Raw genomic sequence first — 21,963 nt, 5'->3', positions numbered from 1 at the left:
TGGGACTAAATCCCAGTAGTCCAAGATCATGACCCAAACCAAAGGCAGATGCTCAACCGCTGAGCCACCCAGGCATCCCTCACTTTCACTTCATTAGCAATCGCCAAATAATTAATGAGGTTGAATACATTTCATATGTTTAATTGTAATTTAGATACTCTTCTTTTGTGAAGTACCTATTAAGTCTTTTGCTCATTTTCCTGCTGGGTTGTAGTATTTTTCTTACTGATTTGTAGAAGTCCTTTATACTTCTTGCATATAAATTCCAGGTCATATATATGTATCAAAACTATTTTTTACCACTGTGTCTTCAATATTTATTGCTATCACTCAATTGAAGTTTTTAATTTTAAGGTACTTCAATTTGTCATGTCTTCCTTTTTTGGTTAGTCTTTTGGGAGGTAATGTATAAAGAATTTTTATCTACTCAAAGATGAAAAAATATTTCTTTATGTTTTCTCTTACAAACCAACATTTTAAAAAAATTTTCCTGGCTGCTTTGTGGGCAGTAGTCTTAAATTGTATCAATTAGGGGATTGCTAATATAGACTCTATTACTTAAAGATATCAGTACTAAAGTCTCAGTAGTTCTGCTGGATTTACTTTTTAGACTTTGCTGAAATTCTTGCTACCACTTTCACATGATAGGCATTAAGATGCAGGAAGAAGTACAAAAAGAGTGTTCTTCCCAGATTTATCAGCTCCTTCCAAGCAGAGACAACCAGAGACAATTCTGACACCTCCTCAACGACTTCATTTGCAAGAGAGATAAGGAAATGTCATTTTTTTTAGCTCATTACTATGTCACTCCAATATAATAGGATATGATTTTTAACAAAGAGGGGAAAATGTATCTTTGGGAGGTAATTAGCAATATTTAGTGAGAGGACAAGAGTTTAAGCAGGATATCAGCAAGGTCTTCCTATCACCCATTTGAAAAAGACTAGAATGATGGTGGTGGATGTGGTAAAAGAGGTCAGATTCTGCAGCCATTTTGAAGATCAAATGGGATTTGCTGATGAACAAATAAAGACTACGATAGTTTTACTATTGATGGCTATTTGCAGAGAGTATTACTAATGAATCTATTTCATAATGAAGGAATTTGAGCCAAGAAAGAAGGAGTAGATGGGTAAGATGAAACTCAGAGGGGAAAAAAATGTTATGCCTTTTGACTAATTTGGAGAATAAAATAATGGAATAACGTTTAAAAATTATTTAAGTGGAAACAATTAAAGTTTTCTAGGTCATTATATTATTCAGGAGGAGAGCAGATAAAGCTATTAGAGCACAGAGGAGGGAGAAAATTACAAGGCCAGGGATAAAGATGAGAGGAAAGGGCCTTTCAGAAAGACAAACACGTGCAAAATTTCAGAGCTCTGCAGTCATCCTGCAGATTTTGAGAAGGACAACAATGTGGCATGTGGCTGGATCCCAGCCTTCATTAAAGGTGCTGAGGATGATTAGGATACAGCTGGGGCAGCAACTTGGGGAGAGATTACAGGGTTATTTCAGGAGATTTTTAAGTCTCTACTTCATTGCTTTGACCAATGCAGAGCCACTAAGTATTTTTAAAAGCATGTGTGGCATGAACCACGCTTTTAATATAATTATGTTTTTAATATAAGTATGTTGTAGAAATGTAAACTGAAATCAGCAAAACAGGTAAGTGACTACTGTGATAATCACTGTATAATGTGACAATTTAATATTTCGCCTCAAGGCACTGAGCTATATACATGTGTGAGTACAAAAATGAATAACATTGTCCCTAAACCCAGGTGACTTATAAGACAGGTTGCTGATGTTTGAAAAGAGATATGAAACAGGTGAGGGCCGTAAGAGATAGAGGTAAAGAATCTTTGGGGTTCAAGAAGTGCTAGAAGATGTCCTTGGTGATTGGTTTTTCCACACCTTCTAGTCACTCATTACGGTGAGCGCACATGTCCCTTTCCATTGTCTGGCTTGTGTGTTGCTGAAAAAATGCCATTAGGAAGAAAAAACACTTTCAGGTTTAGAACATGATTTCATGTTGTATGCTTAGAGAATTTCATATTTGTTTAAGACAGCCACGTATCAAATTTCTGAAGCCAAGCTAAACAAATACTTAGTAATACTTCGAGGATTTCTAAATATGTTTCTTTTTCATGTTGTTTTCTCTACCAAATTACTCAAAAGAAAGTCATCATAGACAGAAGTGAAATGTGTGAAGCCTCCGTATGGTTATGTGGCTTTTCACGGGGAAGCTATAGGATTGAATCTCAATTCTGTCTCTAGTGTTGGAATCAAGGTCTCAAGTAGAACTACATACTGAATCTTTTTTTCTCTCATATCCCAATCCATTCTAGTATGTATCATTTGTTTGAAAGATGAATGTATCATACTGCAAAGAGCACAGATGTGCTTCTCTTTCTCAGCCATAATGATGAAAAACTCCAGTAAGCAACTATTTTGTGAATGGATTTTATGGGATGCCAACTCATACTGGAAAACTAATTCATTCTTGTACTAACAATAAACACTCACCCAAATTTTCCCCCTACCTGCCAGAGTAAGTATGATAACACATACAAGATTTTAGATAAACAATGTATTTACCAATTTCTGAAGCAGTGTTCAATTGTAGCAATTTTATAGATTTTCATGAGGAAAATCCATTAGACTCTGCTATGCTGCAGTATATCACAATCTAGAACATTGTACTGTTACAGAATTTCAAAGAAGCAATCTTGTTATGAATGTTGTTTTGACCTCAGGAAAAGCAATTGGAAATTTCTAACTTTACTTATAAAAACATGCGTATCTTGAGGAGTTGGGTATTTCATTACTGACCCTTTGTTTACTGTCTGATTTTTTTTTTTGTAACTAAATGCTTCATGAAGTAAAATAAGAAGCTTTACTGTTTGTTGGTAAAAGGTTGTTAGCAAAAGATTTTTTAGAATCTCAAGGCTTTCCATTATATTTGGGGTTCAGTCTAGACTCTGGGGCCTCTACCAAATAAAAGAAATCAGAAGTTTGTGAGGCAGTATTACTTACAAAATGGGTAGTCTTAATTACTTCAACTACTTTACCACCTCCAAGATAATTAATGTATAAACCAACACTACTTTTGTACTTCATGTCTAAAAGGAAGAAATTTCCCTTGTGATATCCAAGCTTAATCCATTTTTATTAGTTTTCTGTGGCTGCTATAAGAAATTACCAGAAACTTGGTGACTTAAAACACCAGAAATATATTTGCTCCTTTCCTCATCCAGCTTCCAGTGGCTACAGGCATTCTTCAGCTTGAGACTACATCACATTACCCTTTTCCCTTTCTATATGCCTTTCTCTTACATAAGGATGTACATGATTCTGGTCAGGGCCCACTCAGGTAATCCAAGATAAATTTTTCCTCTCAAGAGACTTAACTTTATATCTTTTGTTATATAAAGTAATATTCATAGGGGTGCCTGGGTGGCTCAGTGGCTTAAGCCTCTGACTCTTGGTTTTGGCTCAGCCAGGATCTCAAGGTCATGATCTGATCTCAGAGCTCAGTGGAGGGTCTGCTTGAGATTCTCCCCCTCTGCCCCTCCCCACATGTGTGGGTGCATGCTTTCTCTCTCTTTCTCTCTCTCTCTAAAATAAATAAATCTTTTAAAAATTAAATAAAACAAAGGAATATTTATTGTTTCCAGGGAATTGACATGGATATCTTTTGATGCTATTTTTTAAGTGACCACACACCATACATTTGTGATTTTATCTCATACTTTTCTGCCATTTCTGGGATTTTCTCCCTGATTCCCACTCTTCTGCTGCCTCCTCCCTTTCTCTCATCTGAGATCAAGGTGGGGCAGGCTTGGTTACTGAGGCCTCTCTCCTTGGCTTGTAGATGGCTTTCTTCCCTCTCTCCCCACATGATCTTCCCTCCATACATTCCCGTCCTAATCTCCTTCTTTATAAGGACTCCACAGTCATATTGAATTAAGGCCAACCTTAATGACCCCATTGTACCCTAATAACCTCTTTAAAGACCCTATCTCCAAAAACAGTCCCATTCTGAGGTGCTGGGATTATGACTTTCACAAATAAATTTGGGGGAAACACAATTCACTCCATAACACAGACCATTCTTTCTCATTCTGGAAAAAATAAAAACAAAAAACCTTCCATCTAAAGAAATACTCCCTCAATGTACCAGCTGTATCAGACATTTACTTCCCATCAAATAGCCTGTGTTTCTCCACATTTCTTGGCCCTCTTGCTATAAGGTGGAAACTTGGGACTAATTTTTGCTAGGCAGTACTACAGTTCTAATGGACCAGTAAAGGTTTATACTATGAAAATGCGGATATAAAAAAGAAAAGTAATTTCAGTTTAGAGTCACCATCTTATAAGATGGACAAGAAACGGATGATAATATTTGTTTCACAGAAAGCAGTTTCTGTGGTACTCTCAGCTCCATTTTGTTCTTATTTTCTCAGCTTCCAATCATGGAGGCTATATAAATAGCTTCACAAAGTCCACTGTGACATTCACTGTAGGAAAACTATTTAGTAAATCTCCAAAAATCTTTGCTCCCCCTGAAGATCCCTCTTCACTCTCTGGCCAATGATCATCTTATAATTGGCCTATTTGTTTGATTGGTCTTTGTTTTTGTTTTTGGCCAAAAGCCATATTTGGGGTACAAGTCATACTAGAATGTAAGCTCAAATGAAGGCAATAACAAATGAAGGTCATTCATGCATCCCCTATGCCCAGTATAGGTGTTCAGTAAATATGTTTTAAATCAATGAATGATTTCCAGCTTTATATAGCTGGATTTCCAGCTATATATAGCCAGCTTTATAGAGCTATATGGATACCTGAATACCTGCATTATTTTTCCCCAGATCTTGACTTTCTATGTTTACTTGTATTTGGGGGTATACTTTCTCTAAATTATGAATATAAATATTGTAAAAGTTATGAAAAGATCTTTAATAAACATTGAGTTGAATGAATTATCTCAGTTGATTATGTCGTTTCCTCAGGCCCAATACTTTTAAATGATGAAATGCCAAGGACAGTCCTAGCAAGAGACTTTATACATTCATTCTACTTCAGGTCAGCATTTATCACAGAAAGGGTTGAAGCATCAATTCTGAAAGGGTCAGTCAGGAATCTCTGATGTCCCTAAAATCTTTCAGGGGGTCCGTGAGGTCAAAACTATTTTCAAAATGGCATTAAGTCATTATTTGTCTTTTTCACGAGTATACAGTGAAGTTTTCCAGAGACTACATGATATGTGATATATAACAAATTGAATTAAGAAGCTTCCATTAAGCCTCAAAATGAAGGGCACAGTCTGAATATACCCAAACACCAAACATTTATAGTCATGTAATCAAAGTTTAAAATTGTCCTGATTTCCAGAAATGCTGACTCTGACCTTAAATAAAACTTATCCTTTCTTCATATCAGCATGACTTTATAGCTTCCTAGTCAATCAAGTAAGCAGACAGGTAAGCAAATCAGCAAACAGAGTGCTACTACCCTAAAAGGTATGTAATTTTTAGTAACAAATCACAACAGAAAACAATGCACTTCCTTATTTATGCTTTATAAACTGAGTTGTAACCACTGAAAGCCATGCTTCCACCACTTTTAGTTTTGATGTCTCCCTGCTTACGAATAATTTGTTGCTTGCTCAATAAAATATTCATTTCAAATAAAGTTCTCTGAATTTTCTTTTAACAAGCCAAATGTTAAAGAGATTTGGAAAAACATAAAACAATGCCACTCCTCTCACTAAATTTTTTGTTCTACAGATCAATTTTACAAAAATATATATATTATTTATGTTAACATTTTACTGTAGTCATTTCAATAACTATTTTATTTCAGTTTTAATTTTAACACAGTGAATATTAATAGATATAACCCATGTACAAAAGGTCTTTGAGAGATCCTCAGAGTGTTTAAGACCATAAAAGTTTCCTGAGACCAAACAGTGAGAGCCACTAGGAAAAGAATTAACTCCCTCTTTTAAGAAGCTCCTTCCTCTATGTTATGGTTAAACAAAACTAAAAACAAATGTGTTCCCTTTCACTACTCTGGATCATTTGCCCCAGGGAACATGTACGATATCACAACTAAACACCATTGTGGAAAACAAAAAAAAAAAACACTTAGTAAAATAAGAGGAATCTGAGTGGTGGCCACATAGACAATTTATAGATTTATAGTTAGAGCCCCAAAGTATGTTTTCTCTTTTTGTTTCCATCCTACCTTTACTCTAAGTCCAAACCAGAATTATCTTCTCTCCTGGCTCCTAAGAAATTGGGTTCTGTATCTGATTCTCCTGGTGTAATTCCCCACTCAGAAAGGCATCTGACATATTCCATAGGTGATCCTTATAGTTCTGATGCCACTGCCCAGAGGTCTTTTTACATTGGGATATTTCTCAGAGATATGGCCTTGCTCTAGAATGAGGAGTATATTTCATAGCAAGTGCCAACTTTGATATAATGTTAGCAGTTGGCTGGAACATTGTTTGAGAAGGATTTTCAGGAATTTCCAGGCTTAGCAAGACAAATGCCATAATTGATTAGTGGTCTATCCTGAGTACTAAAAGGAAGAGTGTGAGCTTATGCGTCGTGTATTTGCTGACCAAAAGAAATCAATAGGAATTGCTATGGTCAAACAGATGTAAGCAAGACATTAAGTGTTTAATCTGTGTCAAAATTACACTAGAATGTAGTTACTATGATGAATAGCAAGTATCAGCAATAGTATCTCTCTCATATACAAACACAATCTGCTTAAAATATGAATACTGATTCTAAGATTCAAAGACACAAATTAATTTAAGAGCATATAAGAATTGCCTTAAAGATTTGTAATACTATAGACTGTGCATCTATATATCTGAAGACATTTTTACCTTGCACATGAACTTGGAGAGATGCCAACTACCCTTGATTTTGGCACTTTTAGGAGCTTGACCAGAACTTACTCTCAGAAACAATCTCCTCAGAATGGAATCTAAAAAGGTAAATATTAGCGATGCCAGCTGTGGCTCTTAACAACTTCCCAGATGTTGTTCCTGCTGCTGCTATAATGTGGCATCCGCTACAAGTCCTCAATCTTTTTATAACATATCATCTTGTTGGTGTAATTATTAAATAACACATGGGAGAAGAAGAGGAGGAGGAGAAAACCAAGACAGGAGAAGGAGTAAGAGATAAAGAAGAAAGATACCAGACAGAGAAAGATAAATCTTATATGATTTCACTTATATGTGGGATCTAAAATAAAACAAACTCATAGATACAGAGATCAGTCATAAATACAGATCAGTCAGTTGCCAAAGGTGAGATGTTAGCAGTGGGCGAAGTGGGTGAAAATGATGCAACATACCAAGAAGAAGAAGAAACATACAAGTCATTCTTGGAGATTTGAGCCAGTGTGACTTTTTCCTTGTTTGGCAGGAAACACAGATACTACGTATTCTTTTAGAATGTGTCCTTATGACTATTAAATTCACATAGCATTCTACATACTGCTGCCTTAGCGGTGATACACACTGCCAATATATTCCTTTACACCACATTTTGTTGATGAAATAGAAGAATTTCAGCTCCTTTGAGAACAATACCCAACCAATGACAATAACACTAACTTGTTCCTTTGCAAATTTTCCTTTTTGTCATTTTGCTTGGCAGTTACACTGTAGAAAAGTATACATAGGAAAGCAAGTGATGCCTGGAGCTAATAAGTCTGACTCTAAATACGGAATTGTGAAGACATTGGTGATGGGGTAGAGAGAACAAAACCAGAAAAGACTAATATGGAATTTGTTCCCTTGGAAACAAAAGAATACTTAGTGTTTGTGGAATAAATATATGTATTTGCAGAACAATTTTCACAAAAATATGGCTCTAAAATGAAACCCTGCCAATACAGTCACAACAGTAGTGAGGAGTAAGGGGGTGAGTAAATATAAAGATAACTTTATAAAGTATTTACATGCATTTGACTCCACAGGTCACACTATAAAGGATTACGTACCAATGATAAAGTGATGTGAACCAGAGGGATAACAGTTATTGCTTTACTGATAAAGATGAAAGGTCACAATGAACAGAAACTTGCTCCCTCACCCCCCAACAAAACCTACAAATATCAAAACAGAATTTTAGACCTCATTTTGGAATGAGAAGAAAATGAAAAATATAGGCAAGCAAAAAAATTCTGAAATAAGTTCTTAAATAGATGGCTTTGCAGGATTTTGATAAAGAAAATGGTGATTATTATAAAATAGCATGAGTTCTTTAAGAATAAGTCTTGAGGGATCCCTGGGTGGCGCAGCGGTTTGGCGCCTGCCTTTGGCCCAGGGCGCGATCCTGGAGACCCGGGATCGAATCCCACGTCAGGCTCCCGGTGCATGGAGCCTGCTTCTCCCTCTGCCTATGTCTCTGCCTCTCTCTCTCTCTCTGTGTGTGACTATCATAAATAAAAAAAAATTAAAAAAAAAGAATAAGTCTTGAAAAATTTGCTCCTTATAAGACTGATAAATTTGAATCTGGAATTCCATAAATAAGCTGGCATTCCATGACTTTCCCCTTAAACAAAAAGAGAAATCTGTATTTAAGACAATCACACTCAAAAGTACATGCTACCTCTACTTTATAAAATAAATGAATCAGACTTTTAGATATCTCTAAAGTTCCTTCTAGCTCTAAAATTTTTTGAATCTAGGATCCTAACACACCAGTGTCATCAGTTTATCACAGTATATATCCTTGCTTCTCTCTTAATCAATTTTGTAATTAACTTAAAAACTTAATTATATCTTAAAAGTTTATAGATGATAAGGGATGGCAGAAATAACAATGTGGAATGACATTTGATTTTTGAAATAATCTCAATTGGTTAAAACAGTTTGTGCTTCTTGGTATCTTCAAGGCATACCACAAAGCCTGGCATATGGTAGACCTCAAATACTATTTGTTAAAATAATGAATGAATGAATGAATGAATGGGTCAAAGCTAACAAGGTGAAATTAATTTTTTCAGGTAGAGTTGACTAAACCTAGTTTGATAACAATTTAGATAAAAACCAGTCAGATACAGTTCATCCCCAGCTCTATTTAAGCTGAGTCCAATTAAGAAATATAATATCTAGGGAAATTAATCTCACTGTTATCTGCTCTAGCCAGACTACTTGTAAAACACTATATTCTTCTGGGCATCACTTTCTACAGCTGATACTGGCAAACTAGAGTTCAATAAGAGAGGGTGGCCAGGATATCTAGAGGTCCAGAAATTCTGCCAGGAAATATAATTGAAGGGTCTGAGATGTTTAACTTAGAGAACGAAAACAGGAAGGACATGTTGAATATCTGGAGGGCTGTCATGGGAAAAATATATTAGAGTCACTCTGTGGACCCAAGGAAAGAATATGGAAGCTACAAAGAAACAGATCCTGCTTTAGTATAAGGAAGGAATTTCTGTTAGATCTGTCCCAAAGTGGACTAACCTACTTTGCAAAAAAAAAGGGAATACTTCATCACTTGAAGTGGTCAAGCAAAAAGTACATAAATTGCCAGGGCCTTGTGGAGAAATTATTTATGTGGGTAGATATTAGCATGAATGATCTGAAGAGCCTTTCCTGCCCTAATATGCTGTGATTCTGTGATCCCTGAGTGATTGCTGCCTGCCTCTTCAACATCATCATAATCTCTCTTTTCACTGACTTATCTTGTATTCATTCAAGACCTGATCAGTTCTTCTTTGTTCTTGCTCTCATTATTTACATTTGCTCATAGGTATCTTACAATCTGACTTCTATTGCTACCAGAGTAGGAAAAAAAATCTCCTCTTAAAAGTCATAACCTTTTTTACTCTACTAGTCAATAGGCTTCCATTTATTTTCATTCTTTTTGACTCTGCAGAGATATTGTTAACTATTCCATCCCCTATACCTTCCTGCTTCCTTTATTCCTGGTTCTTCAATTCACCTTTTTTCTGACCTTTTTGCTTTTCTTCCACCCAAAAATCATATTGGTTTCCTAAGGCATTGATGCTTTCTTTCTTGTATATTTTGTCATTGGAGTTCGATTTGCCAACATATAGTATAATACCCAGTGCTCATCCCATCAAGTGCCCCCCTCAGTGCCTGTCACCCAGTCATCCCATTGTCCCGCCCACCTTCCCTTCCACTACCCCCTGTTCGTTTCCCAGAGTTAGGAGTCTCTCATGTTCTGTCTCCCTCTCTGATATTTCCCACTCAATTTCTCTCCTTTCCCCTTTAATCCCTTTCACTATTTTTTATATTCACCGAATGAATGAAACAATATAATGCATTGATGCTTTCTATGTATAAGATTTTACTGCCATGTTTGATGGTGGTATTAAGGTAATTGTTAAGTCCCTAACTAAAATAAGATAATAACAGTGACTTAATTAACGCATGTCTTTGTAATTTCTCTGCAACGACTTGTTTGACAGTACACATTTTGCAGTTTGGGTTTATTTTCCTGGGTTGAGTTAGAGAAAGTACTTCAAACTTTATCATTTTCTAGTAAAGTAGGGGGGAAATGCTTCAAGTTTTATTAGCAGAAAATTTTATCTTGCAGGAACTTCAGAATATCACATCTTATATCATCAAAGAAGCCATCAATCCATATTACAAATGTTAGAACATTTTATTAGTCTTTGAATTTAAAATGAATCCGAGGATGGTGTCACAATCATGTACCTAGTATAGTTGAAAAGACCCTGAGTCTTTCCCACATAATATACATGTCAACATTTGACTTAGACAAGCTGTTAGAAAGTGTTTTTTATAGAACTGAAGCTCTGCTTTTGAAGTCTACATAAAGCTTGTTCTTAAAAGGAATCTCTTATCTCTTATTCAGTGGCCACTTGTACTGTTTACTATTCTATTCATACATTAGGTTACTTAAAGCTCCTCCACTCTGTATCACAATGTTAGCCAACATTGAAATAGTTCCCATTCACATTCTTACTCCCTCCTCAAAACAACTGTTACTGCAATTAAGGTATATGGTTGCTAGGTGCAGATCCTTGTTTTGAGTCTCACGATCTCAGTGAACAAATATGTGCCTTTATCAAAGGTCTAAACCAGAGTTGTCCAACAGAACTGGTACAATTGAAAATGGCTTTCTATACTGTCCCATAAGATAGCCAGGAGCCACATATGGCTATTGCACATTTGAAAGGTGCACATTTGAAAGGTGCTATTATGACTGAACAACTAGCTTTTAAACTTTATTAATTATTTTAAAGACAATTTTTTAAAGAATAGTTTTAGGTTAATAGAAAAATTGAAAGGAAGGTATAGAGATTTCCCATATAACCCCTGCTTCCACACACATATAGCCTCTCCATTATCGAAGTCCCCCGCCAGAGAGGAACATTTGTTACAATTGGTGAACTTATATTAACACATCATAATCACTCAAAGTTCACTGTTTATATTAAAGCTCACTCTTGGTGTCCTATATCATATTGGTGTAGACATATGTATAATAACACATGTCCATGATTATAATATCATATAGAGTATTTTCTCTGCCCTCAAAATCCTCATTGCTGTGCATATTCGTCCCTCCACCTTTCCCAACCCCTGGCAAACACTGGTCTTTTTACCATCTCCATAATTTTGCCTTTTCCATAATGTCATACAGTTAGAATCATACAGCATGTAGCCCTTTCAGGTGGCTTCTTTCATTTAGTAGTATTCATTTAAGGTTCCTCCATGTCTTTCCAGGACTTGACCACTCATTTCATTTTAGTGCTAAATAATATTCCATTGTCTGGGTATATCACAGTTCATTTACCCATTCACCTACCGAAGGAACTCTTAGCTGCTTCCAAGTTTTGGCAATTATGAATAAAGATGCCTTAAATATATGTGTGTAGGTGTTTGTGTGCACATAAGTTTTCAACTCCTTTGGGTGAATACTAAGGAGTGCAATTGCTGATTTGCACAGTAAGAGTATATTTAGTTTTTTAAGAAGGCACCAAACTGTCTTCCAAAGTGGCTGTACCTTTTTGCATTCCCACTAGCAACAAATGAAAGTTCGTATTGCTTCACATCCTCATCAGTATTCTGGATTCTGGTCATTTTGCTAGCTGTGTAGTGGTATCTCATTTCAGTTTGCATTTCTTTGATGACATGATGCAGAGCATCTTTTTATACATTGTTTTGCTATCTGTATACCTTCTTTGGCAAGGTGTCTGTTAAGGTCTTTGGCCTATCTTTTAATTGAGTTCTTTGCTTTCTTACTGTTGAGTTTTAAGACTTCTGCATATATTTTGATAAGCCCTTCATCAGATATATCTTTTGCAAATATTTTCTCCCAGTTTGTGTCTTGTCTTGTTTTCTTGACTTACATACATCTTTGCAAAGCAGTTTTTAATTTTAATCAAGTCCAGCTTATCAAGTCTTGCTTTCATGTGTTGTGCCTTTGATAATGTATCTAAAAAGTCAATGATATACCTAAAGTCATCTAAATTTTCTAGTTATCTTCTATGGGCTTTCTAGTTGCATTTTACATTTAGATCTGTGATCCAAATGTAATTTTTAGGAAGGCTGTAAGTTGTGCATCTAGATTCATTTGTGTGTGTGTATGAATGTCCAACTATTCTAGCAACATTTGTTGAACAGGCTATCTTTTCTCCATTGCATTGCCTTTGTTCCTTTGTCAAAGATTAGTTGACTATATTTCTGTGGGTCTATTTGGGAACCTCTATTCTTTTCCAATGATGTATTTATCTATTCTTTCATCAATACAACATTATTTTGATTAGGGTAGCTTCATGGTAAGTTTTAAATCAGGTAGTGTCAGTACCCCAACTTCATTTTCCTTCAATAGTGTATTGGCTATTCTGTTGTGGTTTTTTTTTTTTTTTTTTTTTGCCTCTGTGTATAAACTTCACAATAAGTCTGTTGATATCCACTAAATAATTTTTTGAGATTTTGATTGGGATTGCATTGACTCAGACCAAGTTAAGGAGAACTGACATCTTGATAATATGAGGGGTTTTTTTTGTTTTCCTATCCATGAACATGGAATGCCTTTCCACTTATATAGTTGTTCTTTGCTTTCATTCATCAAAGTTTATAGTTTATCTCACATACATATCCATGTATTTTGCTAAGTTTATGCCTATTTCATTTTGGGGGGGGTGCTAATATAAACTACATTGTGTTTTCAATCTCAAATTCCACTTGTTCGCTGTTGTGTAATTTTATATAATTTTAATTAATTAAAATCTAAATAGCTTCATCATGCTAGTGGCTATCATTTTAGTCTCGTCACTAGAAAACACAATCATGAATTATCCTTTTTTAGGAATTATTGCCTTTTAAGAAGAAATGTAAATATTATTATACCAAAGTAAAACGCTGCAACAAAGTATTTCCACTGACTTATTCACTTAATATACATGAAATATGCCAGGCACTATGAACCAGTTATCATACTAATGCTAGGGAGCATCGAAGAGCTCAGACTCTTTAGAGGTATAGTAAGTAAAAATTGCAATATAGTTTTGCTTGCTGTTAGAGACGCTTGAATGAAGAATTGTGGGGACACTGCACATGGAATAACTGTAGGAATTTTTAAAAGGTTTCACTGAAGAGTTTTATTTAATCTGGGACATCATAGAAAAATAAATACATGGGAGCATGGCACAGTGATGTATGGAACAAGCATTCCAGAAAGATATGAAGTCCTGAAAGGGCTTGGTGTGTCTAGCCCATTACTCCACATGTGGTGGACAGTAGCTGATGCTGCCAAAAAGTAGAAGCCAGGCTGCCAGAGTCTTGTATGATAAGGAAGAAGTTTAGCTGCCAAGTGGTTACATGGCACACTATACTTTCCCTATTGCTATACTTTTTATAGTATATACTAAGTACTTTTTTTAAAAAAAACTGCTTTATTAGATTTATAAGTTGTTTACGGCATGATCATGTCTGCCTTACCAACCAATGTATTCCATGGTATTTGATAGACCTTCGACAAGCCTTTGTTACACGAATGAATGTTTCTGGTTGTTCTGAAGCTTGATGCCCTTTGAAACAACACCCCCTACCCTCCTCCAAGTTACCTTCTTGACTTTTGGTGTTCCACGTCTTGGTTGGCAATCACATTGCCAGACTATGCGACTGTTTGGTGTTAGTAACAGGTTTTTGTGACTGTGTTCTCTGCATTTTAAATAAAGCTGGGAACTTTACCATACATGTACCTTTGTGGTTTTGGATCTGAGTCACCCTGAGATTGGAAAAGAACTGAAACAATTCCCCTTCACCAACTCTATTGCGCATGCAGTTAAAAGGAACGAATTCTTTCTTCCTTTTAAAGTGAATAGTTATGTATAAAAGTGAAAGGGGACGTGAAATTTACTCCAGAGTAAATACTTAACTTTTCCTAGTATCAATGCAGGGGCAAGCAAAATAAACGTGCCCTTTGCCTCCTCCATTTCATTCGTAGCCGTACATATATATATATAAATACGTATTATCGTATGATTCTGTTTCTTCATTGTTTGATGGAGTCAATCTTCCCCACAGGAGAAATAGATAAGAATAACATTCTAAATCTAGAGGGACATGAGCACAATTCTCAGCTTTCATAGTAACCAAATTAGTCACCTCTTCTGCAAAATAAATAAATAAATAAATAAATAAATAAATAAATAAATAAATAAATAAATAAATAAATAAATAAATAAATTAGAGTACCTACCTTCATTACTGTCTCCCAAAAGGTACAATTGCTCTGTGCCCACGATACCCAGTGGACTGCTCTTGCTAATAGCCAGGGAGGAAGAGAGAATATTAATTGCGGGCACCTCCCCGCTCCCTCTCCAAAACACGAATGAAGGGCATAAGAAAAGGAAAAGTGGCGAACTTCATCATCACGGCCCTGAAACAGGAGTTAGAATACAAAAAGACCTAAAGTAGCACTTTGCTGACCTGCCGCGTCCCGCCTCCCACTCTCGGGGCGAGAACCTCTCCACCTGCCCTCCCGCAAAGCCCCGCCCACGCGGGGTGGGCGGGGCCGCGGCCCTTCCGACACGCCCCTCCGGCGCGGGGCGCGCGCGTTCGGCCTCTGCGTCGGGGGAGGAGTCTCTTGTCCCTCCGCGCGGCCCGTTCCGCCTCGGCTCCCGCCGCGTCTGGGCTGACGTGTCGGCGGCTCTTCGGCGGCTCGGCCGTGATGGCGGACGCCTGGGAGGAGATCAGGCGGTTGGCAGCTGACTTCCAGCGGGCGCAGTTCGCCGAGGCCACTCAGAGGTGCCGACCCTCCCTCTCGTTGCTGAGTAGCCCCTGGGCAGCCACATGAGAGCTGAGGCCGGGGGGTCCCTGGCTCTGGACCCCGCACCTTCCCACCCACCCTGTGTCACCGCGTCTTGCCTTCTCCTTCCTCCCGAGCCTGGAGGGCGGCGGTTCCAAGCATAGTTCTTGGCGGAAAAGCCCGAGAGCTTCTACGCCCCGGAACCCCCACCCCACCCCACCCCACCCCGAGTCGGCCCGGGCCCGAGGCCGGCGCGCCCCGCCCTCCCGACGGCCGCGCTGGTGCCTGCGCGCCGTCCCAGTGCCACGAGTGCCCTCGCATCCTTAATCGCCCGTCGAGTCCCTGTGGCACCCTCGCCTGTTCGACACTCCCAGGACATTCTAACGCCAACATGCAGTGCTTAGCAAGTGCTACGTTGACTCCTGCAACATCTTGCCTTTCTTTTTTTTTTTTTTTGTCCACCGGAAGAGCAGTGCTAGGCCGGGCCCCTGGTCCCATCTGTCATTATTTTGTAAGGACTCCTGGAACACTGACATTCCTCGCAGAGCCATCAACCTTAGGGGTTAAAAGCTCTGCCTTTTAATATTACAGATCACATATACAATATTAATAGAACCCCCCCCTTTTATTTTTTATTTTTTGGAATCCGTTGACTGTATCTCTCACCTCTTGATGTTTTTGTGCCTCCTGGGGCTTGAAGACCTTAATCCCTTAATACTGTATTTTTGTAGCACTGAGAGCGAACCAGGGCAGATCCTGAAGTGCTGGGATAACAGTTGCAGTCCTGGTTTTCCTAGGCCTTGTCTCCTGCCTATGGGCGAATGGTAGTAGAAGCGAAGCAATTACATGCTTAGTTTAAAAGAAAAGTGTGCTTTGTTTGGTTTTGGGGGTGGTTTTTTTTTTTCCTTTTTTTTTTTTTTTAACTGAATTTAAAATGGAAATTGAGGTAAAAGGGCAGACCTTTTTCTACCTAAATTCTATGTCCTTCGCCTTTCTAATTAGATTTGAAGAGTAGAAGCAGGCGCAGAGGAGAGAGCAAACTTGAAATTCTGTAATAGGATGGTTTGTACCAATTAGGTACACGATTGAAGTTTATGTCAACCTGCTTACCCCCCAAGAGTTGTTTTTTTTTTTTAGACTTATTGAATCTGTATGGCTTACTAATAAAAGATACAGATTTTGTAATACAGAGTATAGTGCCTCTTCACCCAGGCTTTTTTTTTTTTTTTTTTTAAGCCATTTTCATACATTGTTAATTTTGTTAAGCACAGATATATCAAGTGCATTTTAAAACTTCTTGTCTCTAACATGAAAGACTCCTGACTCTGGGAAACAAACTAGGGGTGGTGGAAGGGGAGAAGGGCAGGGGTGGGGGTGACTGGGTGGCGGGCACTGAGGGGGGCACTTGATGGGATGAGCACTGGGTGTTATTCTGTATGTTGGCAAATTGAACACCAATAAAAAATAAATTTATTAAAAAATAAATAATGAAACTTCTTGTCCCTCTCAGGCTGTCAGAGCGGAACTGCATTGAGATTGTGAATAAATTGATTGCTCAAAAACAGCTAGAAGTAGTTCACACACTTGATGGGAAGGAATATATTACACCAGCTCAGATTAGTAAAGAAATGAGAGATGAGCTACATGTCCGAGGTGGTAAGTAATTCCTCATTTTTTTCCTCTGGTTATTTGAAGGTGGGGGGGAAACCCTTAAAACATAAATAATAAATTATTCGGAGGATAGAAGACATCCTTCCCAATTATTAATATAAAAATCAGCCTCAATATTTTTAATAGCTTCCGGTAAAGAAGATCATATAATTTAAATGAAGTCAAATATTGTCACCTTACAAAATAGCATTTTTTATTATTATGAGTTATGTGTTCTGTATGTGAATTAATCAACTGTTCTATCCATAATTCATGAATTTATTGGATGACGGGAGGGTAAGCTATCTATTATCAGGTGGTAATTATGAAAGGAGAACAGAGATTTTAAAAGATTACAGATTGTTAAAATATAGAGCAATACTACCACACTCTTTTAAAAACTTACCTTTCAGTATTTGCAAATTAGGAAACAATATAGTGCTATACCTATTATATTGTAGGAAACGCTATTAGAAGCACATAAAGGTTTTGTTTTTCTTTGTCTTTTTAAAATTTGAACAAACTACTGAGCAACTTTGAGCACTATTTGGTTAAAATAGAAGCAACTATGAAAACAACTCATTAGATGTTATCAAATGTACCCTTGGTGTTGGTTCATCTTCCTGCATGGTTAGCTAATCAAATATTAGCTATAATTTGGAATACTTGACAGATTTTCTTTTGCCAATAGGTGGAAATCTATTACTTGTTCCAAAAATTTTTTAAAGTTCATCTGAATTTAGTTGTATCTCTTTGGTCACAGATAAATTGTGAAGGGAGATAAATCTTAAATCCGTAGGTCTGGGCAACTTGTGTATTCATTTGTTATTAGCCTATGTGACAAATGAAACTTCAAAAATAAATTATTGCCTATGCCTCCAGCCATAAAGACTTATTTATTATTTAGCTAATGGTTTGTATATGAAAACATTAATTATTGTGGCTTTATTCCTTTGTAGAAGGAGGACTTCCACTGTCCAGATAAATATCTATTGAAACGTATTTTTTGGCTTGTGTGTCTTACACGTAAATATAAAATCAATAAATGTCTTTTTTTAAAGGTCGAGTAAACATTGTTGATCTGCAACAGGTAAATTTTAAATTTATAAATATTTTTCCTTTCTCAATTTTTTGATACTATGACTAAAGTATTCACTAATACTGGTATCCTATGTTGTATAATGTTGGTGAAGAAATAGTTTCACAGTCCTCACTAATACTTTTAATCAATTTAATAAGTTCTGATATGTTGAATTGATTTAATAAGTTCTTCTTTCTCAGTTATTTGCTTATTCTTTACCAAATAAACCCATAGTTGTCATTATATGTAATTACTGGGTTTATGTAATTTGGAGAGAAAAATATCTCTGACGTTTATGTGCTTTTAGTTTATGGAAGGAATAGAAAAATATTTTTAAAAGTAGAAGATATTTTTAGAAAATATAAGCATGCAGGTCATCAGCAAGATACACTATGTTTTAAGAAGCTAGAAAATCTTTATAAAAGGTGCCTATTGTATGAAACTATAGCTTCTTAATGCAAGCTTTCCTAGCAAGTGAAAATGTAGTTGTTCAGAAATGAAAGTTAATAAGATTCTAAGTTTTTATTTGTCTGAGACTTTTCACAATACTTACAATTAATTTGAAATTCATTTAAGAGAAAGTAAGTTTTTAAAAAGATATTTCTAATATGTAACTTTAAACTTAAGAGACAATATGAACTTACGACTTATAGAATTTTATTTATTTTCTAGGTAATTAATGTGGATCTGACTCATATTGAAAGTAGAATTGGTGACATTGTAAAATCAGAAAAACATGTTCAGCTAGTGTTGGGACAACTGATAGATGAGTAAGTACAGCATATAAGAGCACTTTTTTGTGTTTCTTTTTCTCTTTTTTTTTAATAGTGTTTAAATTTAAAACAATTGTGACCAGTTTGGCATTTTATTTAGAACTCTCATAATGCTGATTTTCATTGTTAAGATCATTGTACTTAAAAAGTAAGTGCTTAATTGTATGGAGTACTTGGAAATAATAAAAACTTTGATTTTTTTTCTATTATCTTAAAGCAGCACAAAATGTAATTTTTACAGTCTTTATATCTGATCTTAACTCTGAAAACAAATTTCTTCCAAAAAATTAATGAAAAATGATTGCGCAATTTACATTGTTTAAAAAATGCCAGCATTTGTCATTTGGTTGACCTTCCATTTAGTTACATTTATAAGAAAAAAATAATTTTCAGAATATGAGTCATAAATCATGTTTACCTAAAGATACCCTATTCATTCTTTAGTGGGCATATGTTATTGTACTTAAAAGAGGAAAAGCACTATTCCTAATTTTTTTTTTTTGAACTATTAGGAACTATTTGGATCGGTTAGCAGAAGAGGTTAATGATAAATTGCAAGAAAGTGGTCAGGTCACCATATCAGAGCTATGTAAAACCTATGATCTTCCTGGAAACTTTCTGACACAGGTATTTTTTCTTAATAGTATAATGTCTTTTCAGGTAAAGAATTTTAGTTGAAAGAAAAAAACTAGACTTTCTTACCATAAATTAATGTTTTTGCAAGTGTTTGGGGATACTTCCTATATATTGATGGCTCTCATGAGACCATTTAGAAATGACTACTTCTTTGTTCTTAAAATAGTTTGACATTCTAGAATTATAGACATCTGTTTTGTAGTGGAAAGTGCATGTGCTTTGGAGTAAAACAGACTTTGATCTGAATACATTTATGCCACTACTTAGTTGTTCAAGGTTAAGAAATTTATTTCAGCTCTTTTTTTGTGTCAATTTACGTATCTTTAAATGGAAATGATTGTCTTTTTCATAGACTCCAGTAAGGTTATATTGATGGTATATCTAGTGAGATGTCTGGCACAGTGGAGGTACTCAATAAATGATGATTTTGTTTTGTATTTATTGGAATAAATAAGAGAAAAGCCAAATCTCTTCTTAGGTATATATCACTTTATGAAAATCCAGCTTAAAAAATTTATCAAACCATATTTACATGAGATTAATTTATAATACAGACATATTTACTCATCCATTTTGAGAGAGTGATTTCCTATAATTGCATCTAAAAGACCATTTGAATATAGACCTATTTTATATAGCATTTCAGGAGCCTAAGTTCTATTTTACGTGAGCAACTATATGTTAATCACAGGTCAAAGAATATGTTTTTAAAACACTTTTAAAAAGTACCAGTACAGACCCAAAAGATTTTTTTATAAAACTGTGCTGTTGATACATTTTGGAAATGTGTATGTTTTCTTAAAATTTTTCAGATCTAGTTTTTCTGAGTATCACAGGCAGTATTCTAAAACATCATTAAGAAGTTGTTTGAAATGCATGTTTCTATACCAGAAAAGTATCAGCCAGGGGGCTGCCTTGAGTAGTTTTAACTCCTCTTGGGATGTGATATATACCCAGACTTATTTCAGATATACCTGACCGCAGTCATACTGTAGCTGTGGAGAAACACTCCCTTGGGATTACTAGGAAATCCTGTTGTCTGTTGTCTGCGAGTATAGATCTCTGGGCACAGATACACTTGTTAATATTTGCATCAGAGAAGATAACTTTTTAGGTCTCATGTTTCCCTAGGTTTCAGAATCTTAGAATAACATTTATTTCACTCAGTGTTTGAAGCTCCAAGCAGAGTCTTCTTCAAGACCCACATACATGTCTTGGCTGCCTGTATGTTTCAGGCTGCCTGTATCTAGAAAATTGGTTAATCGGTCACTTTTATTTTCCATTAGAAATAGCCCTTCTTAGCGAGTAGCAAAGCCTTTTAACATACCAGCTATTTGACTCATTCAATTCTTGGTTCTATTCTGAGATGATGAAGTTTCCTAGATACTAAGTCTTATATATCTTATGAATTTGTTGTACTTGTTGAAGTCTCTCAATCATAATGATAATACAACATCAGTGTGCAGCGTGACTTCATTAAAACTATACAATTAGGGTTCCCTGGGTGGCTGGCGCAGCAATTTAGCGCCGCCTTCGGCCCAGGGTGTAATCCTGGGGTCCCGGGATCAAGTCCCACATCGGGCTCCCTGCATGGAGCTTGCTTCTCCCTCTGCCTGTGTCTCTGCCTCTCTCTCTGTGTCTCATTAGTAAATAAAGAAAATCTTTAAAAAAAAAAAAAAAAAACCTATACAATTGTATTATGTATAATTCTGTTCTTTCAGATTAATAAAAACTTGCACCTTTACCCCCAGGCACTAACTCAGCGACTAGGTAGAATCATTAATGGACACATCGATCTTGATAACAGAGGAGTAATATTCACAGAAGCCTTCGTAGCCCGGCATAAAGCCCGCATCCGGGGACTGTTCAGTGCCATTACCCGGTGAGCCTGGTTTTGTTTTTGTTTTTAAAGCCTGCTTTAAAGTATGTATATTTTTACATTTCTTTGATTACAGTTTGTTGGGTTTTTTTTTTTTCTATCAGCTTTCTTTTCTTTCTTTCTTTTTTTTTTTTTTTTTTATTAGTCTCCTTCAGGACCCTCCCCTCGGTTCTTGGAGATAGAGTTCTGTGACCGGGGTTCAGGATTCCAGAGCCCTAGAATGTAGCCAGACACTCCCCAGCCCACATATCCTTCACTGCCTATGTTAATCACCCTCATGACCCCAGATGCAGGTCTGCAGAATACTCAGGTCAGTATATCAAGTCATCCCGGGGTCATGGAAGGAGCTTGCAGTCTAAAGACAAGTCCTCGGGTCCCAGCTCTATCACAAAGTAACCGTATGAGCTGCAGCAGATAAGTCAGTCTCCTAACTCCTTTGAGCCTCAGGTGGGGCTAGATGATTTTAGAGCCCTTTCCACTAAATGACATCCTACGATTCTCATGACTAACAATGTTAATATCAAAATCACTTTAACTTTTCTAAAGTAAGAGTTTCTGAAATTTTTGGAGCCTGAGTGACTCTCCGATACAGAATTAAGAAAACCTACATTCTCAGGTATCTCCTCTCTCCTGGGTCATTAACTTTATCTC

The 21,963-nt window shown here is 36.4% G+C and overlaps 1 protein-coding gene and 1 long non-coding RNA gene across 5 annotated transcripts in view; one reads left to right on the top strand and one right to left on the bottom strand.

Moving 5' to 3' along the window:
• LOC140636624 (uncharacterized) overlaps positions 1-15,065 on the bottom strand; it is a 71,869-nt gene extending 56,804 nt beyond the window's left edge. The window contains exon 1 of the long non-coding RNA XR_012033847.1: positions 14,745-15,065. This is a non-coding gene — a long non-coding RNA (uncharacterized lncRNA). The remainder of the gene's footprint in view (positions 1-14,744) is intronic.
• Positions 15,066-15,129: 64 nt separating this feature from the next.
• UFL1 (UFM1 specific ligase 1) overlaps positions 15,130-21,963 on the top strand; it is a 32,394-nt gene continuing 25,560 nt past the window's right edge. For 2 of the 4 annotated variants that reach the window (XM_072832021.1, XM_072832020.1), the window contains exons 1-6: positions 15,130-15,292; positions 16,804-16,949; positions 18,005-18,033; positions 18,697-18,794; positions 19,310-19,424; positions 21,185-21,315. In XM_072832021.1, the coding sequence (XP_072688122.1) occupies positions 15,216-15,292; positions 16,804-16,949; positions 18,005-18,033; positions 18,697-18,794; positions 19,310-19,424; positions 21,185-21,315 (596 nt within the window). In that variant the 5' untranslated portion in view covers positions 15,130-15,215. Of the gene's footprint in view, positions 15,293-16,803; positions 16,950-17,902; positions 18,034-18,696; positions 18,795-19,309; positions 19,425-21,184; positions 21,316-21,963 lie in introns of all 4 variants that reach the window. The other 2 variants (XM_072832023.1, XM_072832022.1) reach the window with 1 other exon arrangement.

The sequence above is a fragment of the Canis lupus genome, chromosome 7, assembly GCF_048164855.1.
Source record: "Canis lupus baileyi chromosome 7, mCanLup2.hap1, whole genome shotgun sequence".
NCBI lineage: Eukaryota > Metazoa > Chordata > Mammalia > Carnivora > Canidae > Canis > Canis lupus.
Note: the sequence above shows the minus strand (reverse complement) of the source record. Positions and strands in the feature narration are given on the sequence as shown.